Below are 20,793 nucleotides of genomic sequence, written 5' to 3'. Positions count from 1 at the left end.
GCTGACTTCCCTGGATCCCTGGATAAACTGACTTTTCCTGACAAGATCTGGCGTCCGGGGCTGGATTTTATTTATCTGGCATGGATGATGTGATCTAGCATTATTAATCTACTTACTATTACATATGTATGCAAAACTTTGCCTTTATGGAGTCAGTTCTGGTAAAGCTTGGAAGATCTTTGATTTAGCCTTTGCCACAGTGATCTGACAGTTAACCTCTTTACAAGAATGTTTTAATATTGTATTTTTAACTGTTTTATTACTGTTTTATGCATGTATTTCTTTAGTTTTATTCACTAGTCGAAAGGATAAAAGTATAAATGAAAACACTGCACATTGACATTAAGATTACTCTGGGTCTTGTGTACAAAACTTGATTAGCGTTGGCATGGGTTTCCCCCGGGTGCTCCGGTTTCCCTCATAGTCTAAAGCAGGGGTGCTCAATCCTGTTCCTGGAGATCTACCTTCCTGCAGATTTCAGTTGCTACCCATATAAAACACACCTGAACCAATTAATTAGGACTTGAACTCCACTTGATAATTACAGGCAGGTGTGTTTGATATGGGTAGCAACTGAAATCTGCAGCAAGGTAGATCTCCAGGAACAGGATTGAGCACCCCTGGTCTACAGACATGAGCTATAGGGGTTTGGATTAACTAAACTGGACAGTGTGTGTGTGTGAATGTGAGAGTGTATGGGTGTTTCCCAGTACTAGGTTGCGGCTGGAAGGAAATCCGCTGTGTAAAACATGCCAGAAAAGTTGGTGATTCATTCCGCTGTGGTGACCCAGGATAAACAAGAGACTAAGTCGAAGGAAAATGAATGAAAATCTGCCGTCCATTTAACAAAGAATGTCCATTTAAACACATGCCAGATTAGGGTTTTCATGAGCAGAAAGAGGCTTTTTGCTAGTTAGCATGTTAGAAACAGGCTAATATTTATGGGACACATCTGTGTGTATCATTCATATTCAAATTGACCTCTCTTTTTCGCTGGCTTTTTCCCTCATGTCACGCTCTGCTGTGCTGTTTATTAATAAAATGTAATAAGAACATACATCATTCGGGCACTAAAGAGCCATATCAACAGAACACAATAACACTGGGATGATGGAGAGGGAACAAAAAAGAAAAAGCATGTGACTCTGCCTGTCAGAGCGAAAAGATTTCTCAGTGTGGCACAAAAGGTTAAATGAGATCAAAAACAAGATGGCGGAGAAAGAGACACTCTGGGCGAGGACTTAATTTCCGTTCTTTAAGCCACTGACAGGTCTGGAGCCTGAGGTAAAGATCGGTTATTGTCCTTTGGTCCTCCGAAGAATATAGTGAGCAACTAGCAAGGGTCTTGTCGTATTAAACATTAGGCCAATGATGACTCAATTACGTGCGACACAATTACGAGGTCACACGCAATGTAGCTGGTATCAATAATGTCGCTGTGTAACATGCATCATATATCTTTGTTGAGGCTGTCGAATGCACGTTGCCGTTATGAAATATGAGTTTGTCCTTCATCTTTTATGAAGAAAAACAATGCACAATGATAATTGCATGGCATAAAAAAAATACAATTAAAAGCTTGGCTGTATATTAGGACTACACAAAAACGCAGTCAATGGTGAAAACTGTCAGCAGATAAACCATAAATAAACTGTTGAAATGAACTAAGTGTTTGACTTGTAGCACTGCACCGAACCTTGAGCCCATTTGGGACCAACTACTTTATGTTGATCTGCTTTGTGGTTTCGGAAATTCTCTAATAGCATTACTGGGAGACAAACAGCTCTTTAGAATGCGATTGGTAAAGTGGATATTGTTGTTCATGCGTACAAATTAAATAGGCCTGTTTTTTTTTTTTGTTTTTTTTGGAGCAGCGACTTCTGCAAATATTTTCTACAAGTCCACCTCTGGGACTTCACAAACGCTGAAAACAGCTGCACAGGAAGCAGTTCTAATTAAATGGACATTTGGTTTCATTCTAAACGGAAAGTGATTCATTCACAGCACGTCATTTCAATTCTAGATAATTTTTAGTTGCATTGTTGGAATCTGTCCCTGTCTGTTGTGTTTTATATCTGTATTTCTATTTATGGGGCGACGCGGTGACACAGTGGGTAGCAAAATCGCCTCACAGCAAGAAGGTTGGGCCTCGGCTGGGTCAGTTGGTGTTTCTGGGTGGAGTTTGCATGCTCTTCTCGTGTTCGTGTGGGTTTCCTCTGAGTGCTGCGGTTTCCCCCACAAGTCCAAAGACATGTGATATAGGTGAATTGGGTATGCTAAATTGTCCATAGTGTATGTGTGTGGACATTTTCCAGTGATGGGTTGCGGCTGGAAGGGCACCCGCTGCGTAAAACGTGCTGGATAAGTTGGCGGTTCATTCCGCTGTGGCGACACCGGATTAGCAAGAGACTAAGCCAAAAAAAAATGAATGAATGAATGAAAGAATGTATTCATGTATCCATCCATTGTTCTATCCATTCATTTATCACATCTATCTATCTATATATGTCTAGCCCTTTGGACTATCTACATATCCATCCACCTTCAGTGTCTATCGCTTTATCTGTGGATCTACCTATCATTATACTGTATCTATCTACTGTATGTACAGTGACCATCAATCCATTCATTCATCCTTCCATCCAGTGTCTGTCTATCTCTCTGTCTGCTCATTCATCGAGGGTCTTTCTATCCCTCTGTCTGTCCATCCATCCATGCATCCATCAATTTTTCTATTTTTCCATCCACCAATCTATCTCTTCATTTCTACACCTATCCATCTTTCTATCTGTATATCCATGGTGTCTATAGATCCATCCGTCCCTCTAGCAATCCATCCATCCATCCCTCTGTCAGTCCATACATCCATCCATCCAGTGTCTGTCTATCTCTCTGTCAGTCCAACCATCGATCCATCCATCTATCCAGTGTCTGTCTATCTTTGTGTCTGACCATCCATGTGTCTGTCTATCTATCTGTCTGTCCGTCCGGCCGTCTGACCATCCATCCATCCAGTGTCTGTCTATATCTGTCTGTCCATCCATCCATCCTTCAATAGTTCTATTTCTCCAACTGCCTATCTAACTCTTCATTTCTACACCTATCAATCTCTCTATCCATCCATCCGACCATTCATCCATCCATCCATCCATCATCCACCCATAGCTCTATTTCTCCATCTACCTATCTATCTCTTCCTTTTGACACTGGCCCATATCTCTACCTCTTTTCATGGTGTCCATCCATCCATCCATCCATCCATCGCTCTATTGCTCCATCTACCTATCTATCTCTTCCTTTTGACGCAGATCAATATCTCCATATTTATCCTGGGTGTCCATCTATTCTTCCATCCATCCATCCATTCATCCATCCATCCATCCATCATCCACCCATAGCTCTATTTCTCCATCTACCTATCTATCTCTTCCTTTTGACGCTGGCCCCTATCTCTACCTCTATTCATGGTGTCCATCCATCCATCCATCCATCCATCGCTCTATTTCTCCATCTGCCTATCTATCTCTTCCTTTTGACGCTGATCCATATCTCTACCTCTATTCATGGTGTCCATCCATCCATCCATCCATCCATCCAGTGTTTTTCTATCTCTCTCTCCGTCTCTCCACACATCCATCCAACAATCCACCCATCCGGTGTCTGTCTGTCTACAGTCTCTTTCCATCTCTCAGTTTTGTTTCAGATTCACTGATCTCCTTGCGGCGCTGAACTAACATCACTAAATCAATGTGTGAAAGCCTGCCCCACTAAACTGTCAAAAGAATTTCCACTTTCTTTGTTTTAAGAGAAATCCTCCAAGCTCTGAATTCAACCGGTTTGGCCCATAAATCTCTCTCACCGAAGACGCTCCGAGAAGGGCAGGGGGTTCCGTATGAGGGAGTTCGCTGGACTCTAAACCCAAAGTCTCCTTGCCTCTGATGAAGGGGTTGGAAAGCAGCCAATCGCGCTGTGCGCTCAGTGCAACTAATGGAGGCCGTGGCGGAGAGTGGTGGGAGCGTTTGCGAAATGAAGGTCATCGGTATTTACTTCCACCACGAGCGCAAAACACTCACTGATGGAATTACAAAAGGAAATAAGGGGAAAAGAACAACCCATTCGTGTCGTTCCGGGTCGTTCCGCAGCCTTGGGAATCATATTTTAGAACTGAAAGCTGAGAGGTGTGTGTTGTGAACCTACTTTCTTGGCTTTGCATCTCTCCCGAACTCCCAGTATGAGAGTCATGAACTTAAGAACACTGCAGCTCTATGACTTGCACAAATACAGCAATCTAAAATATTAATGCATGTGATGCTTTCTATCAGGCTTGGACTTCTAGAAGAATTTCTTGGTGCTCTTAATGTAGCCTGAGGTTTTCCAGAAGTTTAAAGCGAGGTCTGTGTGTGAATACAGTGGAATATGGAAATGCCTCGACTCGGGAGATTCTCGGTCTGTTACATATTCCTGATCTGATGCACAGAAAAACATGACAATACTTCTGTAAAGCCTGCTGGAGGAAATATGGCCACGTTAGATGATTATCAAGTGCTCGCCACGTCCTCCGGAGAAATAAGCGGCGCACAGACAAAAGGCGCAGACAACTTAGCTTTGCCCGATGGAGGAGAATTAATTGCGGCATCACTGGCCAGACGTGTTTCTTTTAGAGGAGGCTCCTAAAAGCCCCACAGAGCATTACGTTATTCAGAGTCTCGCTGACTGCAGAGCTTCAACAGGTGCTGTATTTTCAAAGGCAAAGCGCAGGATGACACTCACAGAGTCACAGTGACCCCTGGAGGACGATGGAGGAACTGCTGTAAGTGTGTGCTTGGAGCATATGTGTTTAGAAGGATAAATGACTGCATGTTTTCTGCACTTCCTTTGTTGGTTTTTACAGACAAAAAGAACTTGACTTTGCTTTGTGTTGGGTTGAGTGCGTGATTTATGATGGAGAGGGTGCTTGTTTTACAATGACAACAAAGTGTTAACAGACTGCTAGAGACAGATTTTTGAGGGGGAAACTAGATATTAATTTAACTAATTATTAATTATACTGTCAGTGTTTTTTAAATAGAATATAAAATTATGACTTGTTTTAGACCATTTTGAGGGATGCAAACAATAACAATGGTCCTGACGTTTTTCCTGTTTTACACTTTTAATTTCCATAGCTCCCAAGAATCCTAAAAAAATAAACAATGTTATGACAGCTGTTTTAACATTGAGATATGATTGAATTGGCTCCTGTTACAGTTACTAGAATAGTTTGACAACATGCAGGAAATGTTCATGGGCCAATAAAATCACCACATTGAACTTTTTCTATAAATTAATATTAAATTTCTAATTAAATTATAAGTAATTTCATAAAACAAGAGACCACTTATAAATTATCTGGATTTATGAACAAAGATTTATGGTTTTAAATGAGACAAGTAATTTATTATGTCAAATTTCAGAAAATTACAAAACAAAAGGGTCAACTAAAGATTTACTTAAACCCAAAACCCAGAGAAGCTGAGAATAAATGAATATATAAATGAATATATAAATGAATATATATATATATATATATATATATATATATATATATATATATATATATATATATATATATATATATATATATATATGAGAACGAATAAAGAATGAATAGATAAAGAAATAATTAAATAAATAAACAGAAGAATGAATAAAAAAAAATAAAATACAATAATTTATGAATAAATAAATTTTAAAAATAAATGATGTAATAAATAAATAAAATAATTAATGAATAAATAAATAAATAAATAAATGAGTAAGTAGGAAAATAAATAAATTAATAAAAGAACGAAAATAAATAAGTAAATGAATTAATTAATAAATAATTAAATAAACAGAAGAATGAATGAATGAATAAATAAAATAATGAATTAACAAATTTTTAAATAAATAAATGTTAACATATAGGATATATCCAATAAATCCAGAGAAACTGAAAATAAATAAACAAACAAACAAATCAAAATGAATGAATAAATAAATAAATAAATAAATAAATAAATATTAACATACAGGATATATAGACAGGACGGATGTGATTTTACCAAGTAGGATGTGATTCTGGATTAACATCTATGTTGATCCTGGAATGTCATTTTTGTTATGTAATCCATACCCAATCCCTACTCCAAAACCCAACCATAACTGTAAATTATTCCCAAAATAAGAGGGGAGAAATTATTGGATAAAAATCATTTAGAAGTACATAGCCTAAACCCAATATAAACTGTAAATTTGTCCCATAATTCTGATTGGTTGACTGGAATGTTGTTCCAGGATCAACACAGATATCCTGGATCATGTCCTACTTGGTGAAATCCCACTAATCATACAGACAGACAGATATGATGATCATGCTTCATTTTCACAAAATTTAAAGCAACAAAAAAACTCACTTGAGCATAACATTGCAGTGAAGGCGTCAGCAGCTGCCCTATGAAACAACAGAAAACACATCTGACATAAAAAAAATGTATATGAGGCATTTTATTTCTGCAGTTGCGTCATGCACGCACCCTTCTCTCCAAACACACATAAAGCTAAGTACAGCAGGCACGTTTCCAGATGCATTTAGCATTGGTGGAGAGAGAGGGAAAAAAAGATTCCTGTCATTGTGATCATGAGCATTTATTTTGCGGCGACAGGGCTGCTGATTCAGCACAGTCTGCATATTCTTCAATACACATGGGGGGAAATGTAGTATAATTATGAATGGCTTTGCAACAGTCAGCCAATAAATATCGCCACCGGCCTGTCGCTTGATACAATCCAATGTCTTGAAAAATGGGGAGAGAGTAAGATATGATGAGCTTCTTAAATGGAGATCTTTGGTAAAGAAAATAATATATTTTCTGGACAATATATATTTGAAATATATGCTAAATATATTTTTTAACTGTGAGGCTCAATAAAATATTTTTTAATTAATAATACACCAAGCATATTTCTCAAAATGTGTTTTCTCAAAAGAAAATACATTTCCAACCTTATGATATTTTCTCTCCTTGTTTTAGACATTGCAATCAAAACCACTTTTCCTTTTTTACATTTAAAAATGTTTTCTTTTAAACAATTATATATATATATATATATATATATATATATATATATATATATATATATATATATATGAGCAATATCACACTCGTAGCAGTGTGATATTGCATTTATACAACAGTTCGACGAAACAATTTAGTACATAAAAAAGAAAATCAAACACAGAGAATGTAAAACCCTTTTGTATTAGGAACTACTTTCTTCCACCATTTATTCACATCTGCAGCTGACGTCAGAACAGCAGAAGCCGTTATTAATTCACCAACGTCACTTTAGAGCTAGTATTTGAATGATTCTCTATAGTGTAATGTGAAGCGGCGCTTCTGGTGTTTGACCCCCTTAAGGTGATGACAAAACAGTAAATTTTGCTCACATTTTAAGATTATAAGGCTGAACGTGACATGAAATGCCATCCGTCTACAGAGATTTCTCACAAGACTGCTGTTGTGTTTGCGATAAGGAGGGACAAGGCTAAATCCAGCTTCTTATTCGCAGCTTCTTATTGACTCTATCCGGTTCACCTTAAAAACCATGAGGCTTCCGTTTTTCAGCTTTTTATTCCCGCTCAAGAGAACACACCGAGCAAAGGCTTATTATGCGGTTCTGGCACCATCTTGTGGATAAACAACGTCAACCGTCTATGGCCGCCGACGAGCTCTCATAAATTGTAAATATTTTAAGATAGGCACTATTCTTGCAAATAAACTGCATAGTTGCAATCCAAACAACTACATTCTCGACTAAAAAAGCCTCAAAAGTATATTTTTATGTGTAACAGCAATAATATTTGTCAAACTGTAGTGTCTGCTTGTTGCTGGTTGTATGTGGGCGAAGTACTACACAAAGGGTAAAGAGGCTGTACGGATGCTGATATTACTTAAATACATCACGGCTATCAGCCATTCAGATTCGAGATCCAGACAGAACTGTTGTGTATATATATATATATATATATATATATATATATATATATATATATATATAAACATGAGTAGCAGTGTGATATGGCTGTATATCGGTACTGGTGGGAGGCATGTGCTGGCACAAGGCCACAGGCCGAGTGCCTTAATGTCCCACCAGTGACGATATGGGTACAGCCGTACCGCACTGCTACAAGTGTGATATTGTGTGTATACAACAGTTTGACAGCATAATTGTGTGTATAAAAAAATTTCAAACACAGAGTCTAAAAATCCTTTTGTAAGAGGAACTACTTTCTTCTGCCATTCATTCACATCTGCAGCTGATGTAAGAACAGCAGAAACCGTTGCTACTTCACAAACGTCACAAATGTCTAAAGTGATGACAAAACACACATTGCTCACATTTTAAGATTATAAGGTTGACTGGCATAAAATGCCATCAGTCTGGAGAAATTTCCCACTATGTCTCTGTTGCAATCGGGAGATCACAATAATTAACCCCAAAAAGTCAAAGCAACGCAAACCCTACCAGATTTCTCTTATGTTTGAGATAAGGAAAAGCGCTAAACATATGCAGGCATTTCTTCTTTTTTGTTTTCCTGAACTATTCTGCAGTAACAAAAACAGGAGATGCATTAGAAACAAACAGATAGCCAACCAAAAAGGGACTCTGGGTTATATAGAGTGGTCAACACAAAATGCATACATTTCTGATATGCGAGTTCCATCTCATACTCAATACACTACAACTACTATGATTTAAATGTAGCACTACAACATACGAAAGAAAGAGATCGACTTAGAATGTCACTCACCAATTTTATAATGTTTTGATCAGCTGTAGTTAGAAAATACAACAACCTTTTCTTCTCTAAGGGCTTATTATGCAGTCTCTGTCGCCATCTTGTGGATGGACAAAGTCAACCGTCTTTGGTCTGCTCAGTATGACATGCTGATGGATGCTAACAGGCAGTATCTCCATAATTATAAACATTTAAAATAGGCATTATCCTTGTAAATAAACTACATATAGTTGCAATCTAAACAACTACATTCTCTATTTAAAAAGCCTCAAAAGTACATTATGTTGTCCAACAGCTACAATATTTGTAAAACTTTAGTGAGTTTATTGATCTGCCGTCACTCTATGTGGGCGGAGTAATACACAAGGGTGAGGAGGCTGTATATATATATATATATATATATATATATATATATATATATATATATATATATATATATATATATATATATATATATATATATATATATATATATTCTTATTATTTTTCAAGACAAAACGGTGTTCTCCTTGTGCGAATCACATTTTATCACCATGGAAGAAATACTACCCTAACATACCTCTCATTTCACCTCATTAATCATTTCATTGTGCACCTCGGGTTCTTAGCTCCCTTTCCTTCAATGGGAAACGCTGTATATCTCAGTCCTTTGTGTGTGCAGCACATCAGGCTCCTTTGTGCCATCCGCGCAAACAACATTATCAAGCCAATTTCGACTCTCATCAAATCACAATTGGAATCATCTCTGCGAGTCTTTGATAGGGGTCACACTGTGGCGATGGACCACGTTATTGTCGCTGCTGGGATCGAGACGAGATACAAAGCAGATCAATGTCGACACCACATCTGTTCAAAACACATGCGCCGTGAACAACAGCACTGGGTCTATTATCTACATGGGGTATTTGCCGTTTAATGCTGCCCTTGTCACTCAGCTGTGCTATTCTTTGCAGTGTGTCATGTATTCGCAGACTAGAACAGTCTCTTCATTCACCGGAACATGCAAATCCCAAGGAAAAGCGGGAAATGCTTTGATTTGGCCAATTCTGATCTCATTCGGACTGAATTTGTGAATATGAATTGAGGCGTGCATGAAATTTGAATGTGTGAAAGCTGAAAGTGAAGACAAGCTTGGAATGTTGACTTCATAAGTCCTTGTTTGACAGACAGATGAAAGCAGACAGAACGTTGATGGCATTCGCTTTGTTTCTGTGCAAAGAGATTTACAGTATGCGCAAATCTGCGATATCACATAAAACCATTGCGAATAAAGCAGTTTTCATCCAGTGAGTTAGAGAACAAAATCACTTTCTGGTGAACTGCCACCAAATATCTAAATTTGAAGTCAGAATAATTAGCCTCCCTAAATTATTAGCCCCCCTATTTATTTTATTCCCCAATTTCTGTTTAATGGAGAGAAGATTTTTTGCAACACATTTCTAAACATAATAGTTTTAATAACTCATCTCTATTAACCCAATTCACCTGTACCGCATGTCTTTGGACTGTGGGGGAAACCAGAGCACCCGGGGGAAACCCACGCGAACGCAGGTAGAACAAGCAAACTCCACACAGAAACGCCAACTGAGCCGAGAATCAAACCAGCGACCTTCTTGCTGTGAGGCAACAGCACTACCTACTGCGCCACTGCTCCGCCACAACAAAATATACACTCAAAAAGTTACATTTTACTGTGCAGCCCAGTGCATTAGAAACCACAGGAGAGGGCAAATTCTTAAGCCTAAATATCAAAGTTCCTGAAAGCAAAGAAGATCAAGGTGCTCCAGGATTGGCCAGCCCAGTCACTAGACATAAACATTATTGAGCATATCTTGGGCAAGATGATGGAGACGACATTGGAGATGAATACAGAAAATCTTGATTAACTCTGGGAGTTCATGATTGCCATGATTATAAAGGTGTCATGGTGGTTGTAATAATAATAATAACAATAATAACAATAATAATAATAATAATAATTATTCCTTACATTTATAGCGTTTTTCTAGACACTCAAAGTGCGTTACACATTGGGGGAATCTCCTAACCCACCACAAGTGTCCAGCATCCACCTGAATGACGCGACGGCAGCCATATTGCGCCAGACCACACACCACACACCAGCTGATTGGTGGAGAGGATGAAGCCAATTAAGGTATGGGGATTGTTAGGAGGCCATGATAGACAGAGGCCAGTGGGCAGATTTGGCCAGGATGCCAGAGTTAAACCCCTACTCTTTGGGATTTTTAACGATCAAAGAGATTCAGGACCTCGGTTTAACGTCTCATCCGAAAGACGGCGGTCACTGAGCAGTATACAATCTCCCTTACTTTACTGGGGCATTAGGACCCACACAATCCACAGGTTGGGCGCCCCCTGCTGGTTTCATTAACACCACTTAAAACACACCTTAAAGTAAATTGTCACCCTACGTGTTTTACAACAGACAATATGTCAGATAGCTACTGTATATAGAAAGAACCAACTGAAAGTGATAAAACAAACAAAAGACCTAACCAAAAATAAACAAACAATAGACAGAATGACAGATAGATGCACTCAAAAAGTTTAGTTTGCTGTTTGTTCAAACTACTTATTTAAAATGAGCTGAAACTATTTTTGAGAGTTTTTTGGGGACAACTTAATTGTTTTATATTCAATCCACTTCAATTTGTAAAAAAAAAAAAAAAAGAAGAAGAAGAAAAAAAAGAAAACTAATAAGCTAACTTAATTCTTTCATGTTGGCCCAACACAGATTGATAGTGTGGAACCCAACATTCTTTACAGTTTATAAAACAAAATGTAGAATGGACAACAGGCACAACATTAGAATAAAAAATACACAACAGATGTCAAACAGAACAAATGTGAAAGAAAAAAAAGACACATCTCTCGTTAGGCAAGAGTTCATCTTATTTGTTGTCTCTTTGTGTATCTCTGCTAATATCACAACACGGATGTACAGCAGTATGCAGTCGGACCCCTGCAGAGTGCAACATTGTTAAGTCTCCATCACAGAGACAATATGTCACTCTCTGCTCACCGACCGCAAGAGAACACAAACAGCCCAGCGGTGGAGCAGACACAAACTCACTGACGCAAATCTGTTCTCCAGATCATCAGAAGCGTTCCTCTCTTTGCAGACTGTAGGAGCTCAATTAAGAAATCCTACCGTATAAGTCTTTGAGTCACGCTGCAGATATTAATGCGAGATGCTGCAGATATTAATGCGAGACACTGCGGGTAAAAATGGTTGGCTTTTCATGCACTTGTCGATTTGAGGCTTTTTGGATTGTTATAATGTGTGTTTGGTAATGCTTTACTTAAAAGGGGGTGTTCATAAGACTATCATGACACCTTTGTAAGCATGATTTGACACATATCGTGGATATGAAGGAGATTTTATGCATATAAAAGCTGTCGTAAGAGCCATTTGATCAGTTAAGTTTTAAATGACAATGTTTAAGATGTCTTTGCCAACTTGATATAAACAAATACATATCTTGTCATAAATCTTTCATAAACATGATTGTCATGAGGCCATTATAATTGTGTCATGAATATTATTTCAATATTTATTTTTGTTATTATTGAGGTCAAGAAAAGTAATAATAATGCCGTTTTAAAATTCATAACTCAGTTATAATGGCCTCATGACATTTATGTTTAAGACAGATTTATGACAAGTTATGTTGTCTTGGTATTGTCAAGACTAAGAAAAACACAAGTTGTGATGTATTTAGTTGTCAAAAACCTCTCAAACAAAATCATCTTTGCATTTAAAAAGACATACCTGAGCAAATAGCATAGTCTTACTCATATTCATGATATGTGTCATGTCATGATTATAACGAAGTCTTATAAACACACCTTAATGTACAGTGTCACTGCGTGTGCTTTTTCTAAGTATAATGAAAATTAAAGTTCCAAAAAAAAAAAATGTAGGAGTTAAAATGTATACAGTAAGACTAACAGGCTGAACAAAATGTTAAAACAAATCAACCTTAGACTAAATAAACAAATGAAATCAACACAAAAGATGAAGAACAAAGGTTATTAAGAACAAACAATACACAAATGTCAGATATTACTATATATAAAAAGAACCAACAGACAGTGATAAAACCAATAGATGTAACAAAAAATGCACAAACATTAGACAAAATTACAGATAGATACACAAAAACAATTGACCAACTACATAAAAGTCATTCAAAATAAAAGGACAAAACAAACGATACACAGCAACGACAGACAGAACAACAGACAGCAATACAAAAGCAAAAATAGACATATACAAACATAAGACAAACAATATACAAAAACAGTTGTACAAAAACAACTGCCAGATCAAACTGTTAATAAAAAACTGAAATTCAAAATAAACATATAAATCAAATGATAGACAGAAATACCAGACTGAATGACACAGTTTTACAAAAGAACAGAAAAAAACAACAATAATAAATAAAAAAACTGCAGTTTTACAAAAAACAACAGACAAAAAAAATGAAAGATATTGCAACACTTATACAATATATTACAGATCAAACGGTAGACAACAAGAGACAAAACAAAAGCAAAAGACAACAAATATATACAGAACAAAGGACACACTGTAAAAAATGCAGGTTTCCACACAAATCGATTAAGTTTCTGTTAAAACAATAAGTGAATTTAACATAAAACAATTCAAACATAACTTGTCATAAATCTGTCATAAACATGATTGTCATGAGGTAGTTATAATTGTGTTATGAATATTTCTTTGATCTCTCTTTTTTCAACAGAAAATACTGAATTTTTCTTTAGAATTGCTCATTAAAAGTGTTAATACTCTGTCAAGTGCCTTTATTACACTGTCATTTATATTTAATGACTTACTAATGACCAATTAAAATGGTACCACTGTAGTTTAACCTGTGGTAAAATTGTGCTAAAATTGTACCACAGACAGAACAAATAATCAAACCTTAAAATGACAGGCAAAACAAAAGCAATGACAATCAACAATACAGAGGAAAGGACAGACAAAGCAAACATTAAAGCAACAGAATGAACATAATTGGATTACAGAATAAACAAAGGCTGAAATGATCGAATTAATGACGGAGAGAGCAAAACAAATAAATGACAGAGAGAACAAAAGTTATACATAAACAATCAGGGTATCTTCCGTCCAATCCATATCCGTTTTCAAACAAAAAAAGGAAAAATGAAGAAAACGGCAGTTTTTTATTTGCTCACAAAAAATGGTCAAAAAATGGATAAACGACTTCAAAATTCATTATACACAAGTAGGCGGCCTACAGTAGCTCGGAAACTATCATGCAAACCAGGTGCTGATCGCAAATGGTTATCTTTGCTCAGCTTCAGGTGCATAGCAGTAAGAAGTTTGCCGCCAAACTATAGGCATATATTATTATTATTATTTTTTATATATATTTTTTTATTATATAGGCCTTGCTCGGAAACAATCATGCAGGTGCTGCTCTAGAAAGGACTATCTTTGCTCAGAATAAGGTGCACATCTGCAGGACGTTTGGCAGCAAGCTATGATTTTACTTTAATGGCAAATGTGTAATAATAGTGCTAATATGTTTTTATTTAATTTATGCATGTGCAATGAATGTAAGCCTGCTAACTGATCAAATGACAGAATATGTAAACTTAGATTATATATATATATATATATATATATATATATATATATATATATATATATATATATATATATATATATATATATATATATAATTAAATAAAAATAATTCAAAGCCTGGGTGCTGATTCGCAGATGACTGTTATTATGAGGGCCATGTCACAAGCTCAGATTTCGTTGGCCAATTAGAGGAAAATGGGCGTTTAAAAAACGAAAATCGAGGCAAAATCAAAATCTTTAATTTTTTGTGAGCAAAAGAAAAAACTAAAATCGTCAATTTTCTTAATTTTCCTTTTTTTTTTGATTTTAAAACAGATATGGAATGGACGGAAGATAACGTGGTTCGTGTACGTTAAATACACTGTTATTTTATAAATGAAAAATTTAGAAAACTATTATTTAATTTAAGTGAACATGCTATTGTCAGAGTTATGGAATTATAAAAATCCCTAAAATTCCCCCAGTAAAACACTTTTTTAAATATGTGAAAAATTTAATTATATGGAACCAGAATTATAAGCGACTCATATATAATTAAAAATTTCAGTGTCATATTTAAACAGCATTTTTAAAAAGCTTTTCATACAATGTTTTATTATTAAATCAGTTGCACAGGTATGATAAAAACAACATAGTAAGTTAATCTTTTTACCCTTTTCACCTGCAGTGTCTTGCCTCAATGCAAACAACAACCTATTGCAATTTCAGTGGCAAACAAATGGCATTGTTTCCCGAAGCAAACGGCTTGTCGCTTCTGTGAAATGACACGCGGTATCAGTGGTATGACTGCGAGCATCAGTGCACAGATGTTCAGCAGGGATTTGGCTGTCAGCAGAAAGCCAGCAGACAAATTTGACAATCTGGAAGATCTGTTGATCTGTTCTGCCTGTGCACGGAGCATTTTTTTAAAGTAATATTCATCAGAGAGTGAACGGAGAGGAATTTGAACAGGTTCGAGCTCTTCAGAGGCCTCAGAGATCGCTTTTATCAGATATATGTATTACAGAGATATGTGCGCTTTCAAGTGACACTAAAGTGCTGTGGGATTGTATACTGTATATATATGCATATGTGGATGACACAGCTTTTAACATTCATACTATGAGTTTACATGATTTCTTGGAGGGGGAAGCAGTTCTGCCGAGGGGGATACTGGATCAAAAAACAAATATAAGAAAAAAAAAGCACTTTCCCAGACTGATCAGTTCAGATCAAAAAGAAAAAAAAGAAGAACTACTCTGCATGTGCAGTAAAAAATAAAATAAAAAAACAGAAATATACTGAAAAATAATGAACAGAAAAATGTCCGAACAGCATTTTTTTTTTCATGCTGATTTGCTCACACAACTATATAATGTAATTTTTACATTTATTTTTCAATATATATTTTAATAGGATGTTTATTAATGAGAATCATTGTTGATGTTGTTGTTGTCGCTGTTGTTGTTGTTATTATTATTATTATTATTATTATTATTAATGTATATTATCATTATTATTATTATTATTATTATTATTATGTAAACAGCAGTATAAATAGCATTTAAATCAATAAAGCATGAATAATTGTAATTAAATATAAGATGATGATAATAATAATAATAAAAATAAAATAAAAATTCTACTAATTGTTGTTATTATTATACTATTTTAATTTAATCAGATTAATTATTAATTAATTTAATAGATGCTATTTGTATAACTATTTAAATAATAATAATAATAATAATAATAATAATAACAGAAATATAAGCAGTTATATGAGTAGTGCCTAGTTTTTAGAATTTTAGAATTGTAGAGGTATAACCCTATTAAAGAAATCTAATTCAAATATGTTCCCTTTTTTGCCAATTGAAATTACAGCACCTTTCACGATTAAAAACTGACTATATAGACACATGCACACTATGCGCACACACACACACACACACACACACACACACACACACACACACACATACACACACATATATATATATGTAGCTGTGCAATATTTTGCCAGTAACAGCACTGAACCAGCCTCTTTACCCTTCACCTTTGTGTATTACTCCGCCCACATACAGAAACAAGCAGAGGACACTTTACAATTTGACAAAAATGACTGCTGTTGGACAACATAATGTACTTTTGAGGCTTTTATTTAGTCGAGAATATAGTTGATTAGATTGCAACTATGCAGTTTATTTACAAGAATAGTGCCTATTTTAAAATTTTTACATTACAAAATTTATTTTAGAACTTCTGAGAGACATCGTGTCGGCGGTCATTAGCCAGCCATACTGAGTAGACCGAAGACGGTTGACATTTTCTATCCACAAGATGGTGACAGGACCACATAATAAGCCCTTAGAAGATTAAAACAGCGTAGTTTCTAACTAGCTAACAGCTGATCAAATCGTTATTCAACTGGTAAGTGATATTCCAAGTCGATCTCTCTCTTTTGTATGCTATAGTGCTTTATTTATATCATATTAATTGTAGTGTATTAGCTGGGACTCACACATCAGTAATGTTTGTTGTGTTGGCAGAAAGAAAGAAAAAATGCTCGAATGTGTTTAGCGTTTTTCCTAAACCTGGTATTTATTGCATTGCTTTTTTAGGGGTGAATTATTGTGATATTCCGATTGCAACAGAGAAATACTGTAGACTTTAATAATGTATGGGGATATCTCTGTAACATTAGACGAATGGCATTTCATGTCACGTTCATCCTTAAAATCTTAAAATGTCATAAAAATCACCTGCCTTTTCATCACTTTAGACATTATGTTAGAGAATCATTCAAACACTAGCTCTAAAGTGAAGTTGGCTTCTGCTTTTCTGACGTCAGCTGTCGATGTGAATGAATTGCGGAAGAAAGTAGTTCCTGATACCAAAGGGGTATTCCAGGTTATCATTTACTCTCTGAAAAAACAGCCTATCAGTCTTCATTCTCCTGTTTAATTTGCTCTTCTTTGCCAACAGGTTAAATGAAGTATCAGTGTCTAATTGACGGTCAGACCAATTAGTGGCCGGCCTGATTGTGGAGCTGCTCTTAAACTCACAACTGAAGACTAGAGCTAATCAATGGCTCTCAGAGTCCCTGCGATAACCTAAAGACCTTCTCCGGCAGCTTAACTCCAGGAGCAAGGCTCTGTCATGCAGATAAAGACAAATTAAACACAATACTTAGAGCTGATCTGCTATGTATGCACAATATGCAGCTGTGTAGGGCCTTCAGGTTCGCTTTTGGCATCTGAGAACACGTTTGGACCTGGAAACTGTGATGAATGATATCACACTGAACTATAGCGGATAAAAACAAACATTTTGATGTTTTTTCAGTTAAATACAGTTCATTATGACTGAAATTGGTATAAACTGTAATACATTTTTGTCAGTATATAAGAGTTGAACTGTTCAGTTTTGCAATAGTTGAATAAATTTTAGTTAAGCTTAGCTTAGCATAAACCATGGAATCAGATTAGACCATTAGCATCTTATCAATAAATTATGATAATTTAATGATATTAATGAAAATTTTCCTATTTAAATCTTGACTTCTGTAGGTAAGATCAACAAAAAATTAAAAGTTAGCATTTTCTAGGCAGATATAGGAACTATACTTTCGGCGTAATAATTAAGAATATTATTCAGTGCTGTTATGTACTTAGCTACATAGCTATGGCCCAATTTCATGTGTTGCATAACATCACTACATATCATGATTTAATTTTAATTATTATTTCCCTAAATTGAATCATCCCATAAATACAGTAATCATATTGCTTTTTGTTTACAAATGTAACATGGAATGGTTCAAATTTAGCTATTTTAATATTTTGACTGTTATTAGTACAACATATTATGCTACCAATCCAACACTCATGGCAATCCGTAAAAAAAAAAATATATATTGTCTAATTGCAATACAACATTTTTTATACAAATTAAATTATATTAATTCATGAAACGTTGTCTCTTTCCAGCATACACGTAACATTTTACTGTAAGATTGGGCTGAACCAATCACATATTACAGCATTCTATATTATTATAATATAAAACACGGCTCTCTGGAATACTGATTCTGATTGGCCAGTCATGACATTCCAAAATATGTTTGTCCAAGATAACAAACACTGAAACTGTCACATTACGTTGAAAAAAACGGATACAAACAGGTAGACTCTAAGTGCAATTAATGAAAAAAATTATTGTGCAGATAACAGAAAAACAACAGGAAATCCAAAAATCAAGGTATCAAAAGAACAATAATAAACAAAACAAGAAACTAAGGCAAGGTACGGGAACACAACACATGAACAACATACCATACAAAAACAAACAACTCAGTAAGAACAAACGGGTGCAGGGTGTATAAATAGTCCAAACAATCCTTAATGACAGGATTCAGCTGTGTGTGTAATCAAAGTGGAAGTGAAACCTGGTGTATGTGTAGGGGAATGAAGGGATTTGTAGTTCATGACTGAATTATAGGTCACCAGCAATCTCTGCAGTCTTCAAATTGCTAGTGAACATGACAGAAACTAACAACACAGGCTAATCGCTAGTACTTTGAATCATCTTGATTCTCATACATATATAGCACATCCACATTATACGCTTATTAGTCACACTGCTGTTTAGCACCATCTTGTGACTAAATAATATGTAGGTTAGTGTATGCTCCATTCTGCCTTTTTCATTTCTGTCAGCTTTGCACTTAATTTAAATAATTAATAACTAACTACTATGGCCCAGAACAATATTGTGTGTCTAAATTTTACCTTTTGTAACAAATAGCAATGTATTATCTAGGAAAAAGTACATCCAGTTTTCGTAGAATAAAGCCCATTAATTTGACGATATTCTGCAATAACAACAACTTGAATGAAAGTCATCAATTCTATAAGTGCACTGTTACTTATTTATTTGTCTAGATTACATTGTTCTCTCTTAAAATGAGCTGAAACCACACAATTATTGTGACAGGGTTCTAATACTCTGGTCTTGTAAATTCTTGTTTAGTCTGGACACTAGCTCTGTCTTGTTCTGTTTCTGTCATTGTGTATCTCTGTGTGCGCATGCGCTGTCGTGGGTGTGCGCAGAGAGTACGGGCTCCTGCTTGATGTGGCCGCACAGGCCAGCGTCGCCGTCTAGTTTGTTTCGGTTTTGGTTAGCGCTGAGATGAAGCATGCGCGTTGCATATGTGTGAGCACACAGTAATGCCGAGTTTCATAGTAGTCGTGTCATAGCTGTTTTCACACTGCATGCCTATCTGGGCTAGCGTTTCGTCGCTGCTTTGTTTACACTGCACGATGGATCGGCGACAGGGACTTTTACATTGTATGACTTTACTATAGGAAGAATCGCCGACAACTTCATCCAAACTACGTCTCACAGCCAAAAACACGTAGTATATCTTTTGTTATTAAGTACATAATGAGAAAGAAGCCTTAAATGGGATAGAAAATGTACATATTTGCTCACCTGGATTTAAAGGGAATTAGCCATTTCTCCTCAACATTGATAATAAACTAATTTCTTCCTGTATGAAACGTCAAACAGACACGGGTGCTCCTGAGTCCTGTCCAACCTCCACTAGTTTTTCCTTCATTTCGTTGGTCCAAATAAACCGAAAATGAGCGCTTTTAACTTCTTCCCCAGCCTCCCGCTGGCCTGCAGAAGGTATATGCACACGCAAGTGAATGCCGCTCTCTCATTGGCTGTAGGTGATCGCTGATGCTATTTTCAGTCAACACTCAATTCACACGGCATGATTTGAATCGCAGACAGCTCCAGATATTTAGCATGCCAAATATCTCGCAGGCATCGGCGACTCATCGGCGATTCTCTCATATCGCGTCTTTGATAGTTCATACTGTGTGATTGTCACTCACATGCACGAGCACAGATTTGCCTGTGATTTCAGGCTTTTGTCAGCGATTTCTTAAAACCTGTCGGCGAGCCAAAATCGGGGCTAAAATCACGCAGTCTGAACTAGGCATAAGGTTTTTTCATCTATCGTGTGCTCGTGTCTTGCGTCTGTTGTCAAAGCACGTGGCTCTGCGTTTACATTGTGGTCGCGTGCTTTTGTTGTGTGCTTCATTGTTGTGTTTGTCTTGTCATACGAACACGCGGTTAATGAGTTCTCTCATTGGCTGCGTGTTCTAGTCTTGTTTTATGTGAGCGCATGGCTTGTGTTGTCTCTTTGTGTCATGTGCTCTACCGTCTATTGTCTAGTCCCACCCTCCTTGTTGACCCATTATTAGTTTCTCACGTTCACCTGTTTGTGTGTCAATTTACTTCTGCTTATAATCTCCTCATG

General features: G+C 36.1%; 1 protein-coding gene across 40 annotated transcripts in view; it reads right to left on the bottom strand.

Moving 5' to 3' along the window:
- agbl1 (AGBL carboxypeptidase 1) overlaps positions 1–20,793 on the bottom strand; it is a 395,384-nt gene that overhangs the window by 209,961 nt on the left and 164,630 nt on the right. For all 40 annotated transcript variants that reach the window (XM_087311870.1, XM_087311857.1, XM_087311865.1 and 37 more), the window contains one exon: positions 6,435–6,472. In XM_087311870.1, the coding sequence (XP_087167996.1) occupies positions 6,435–6,472 (38 nt within the window). The remainder of the gene's footprint in view (positions 1–6,434; positions 6,473–20,793) is intronic.

Source organism: Danio rerio, chromosome 25 (genome assembly GCF_052040795.2).
Source record: "Danio rerio strain M-AB ecotype USA chromosome 25, GRCz13ab, whole genome shotgun sequence".
Lineage (NCBI taxonomy): Eukaryota > Metazoa > Chordata > Actinopteri > Cypriniformes > Danionidae > Danio > Danio rerio.
The sequence above is the reverse complement of the archived record's forward strand: the minus strand, read 5'-3'. Positions and strand labels throughout refer to the sequence as shown.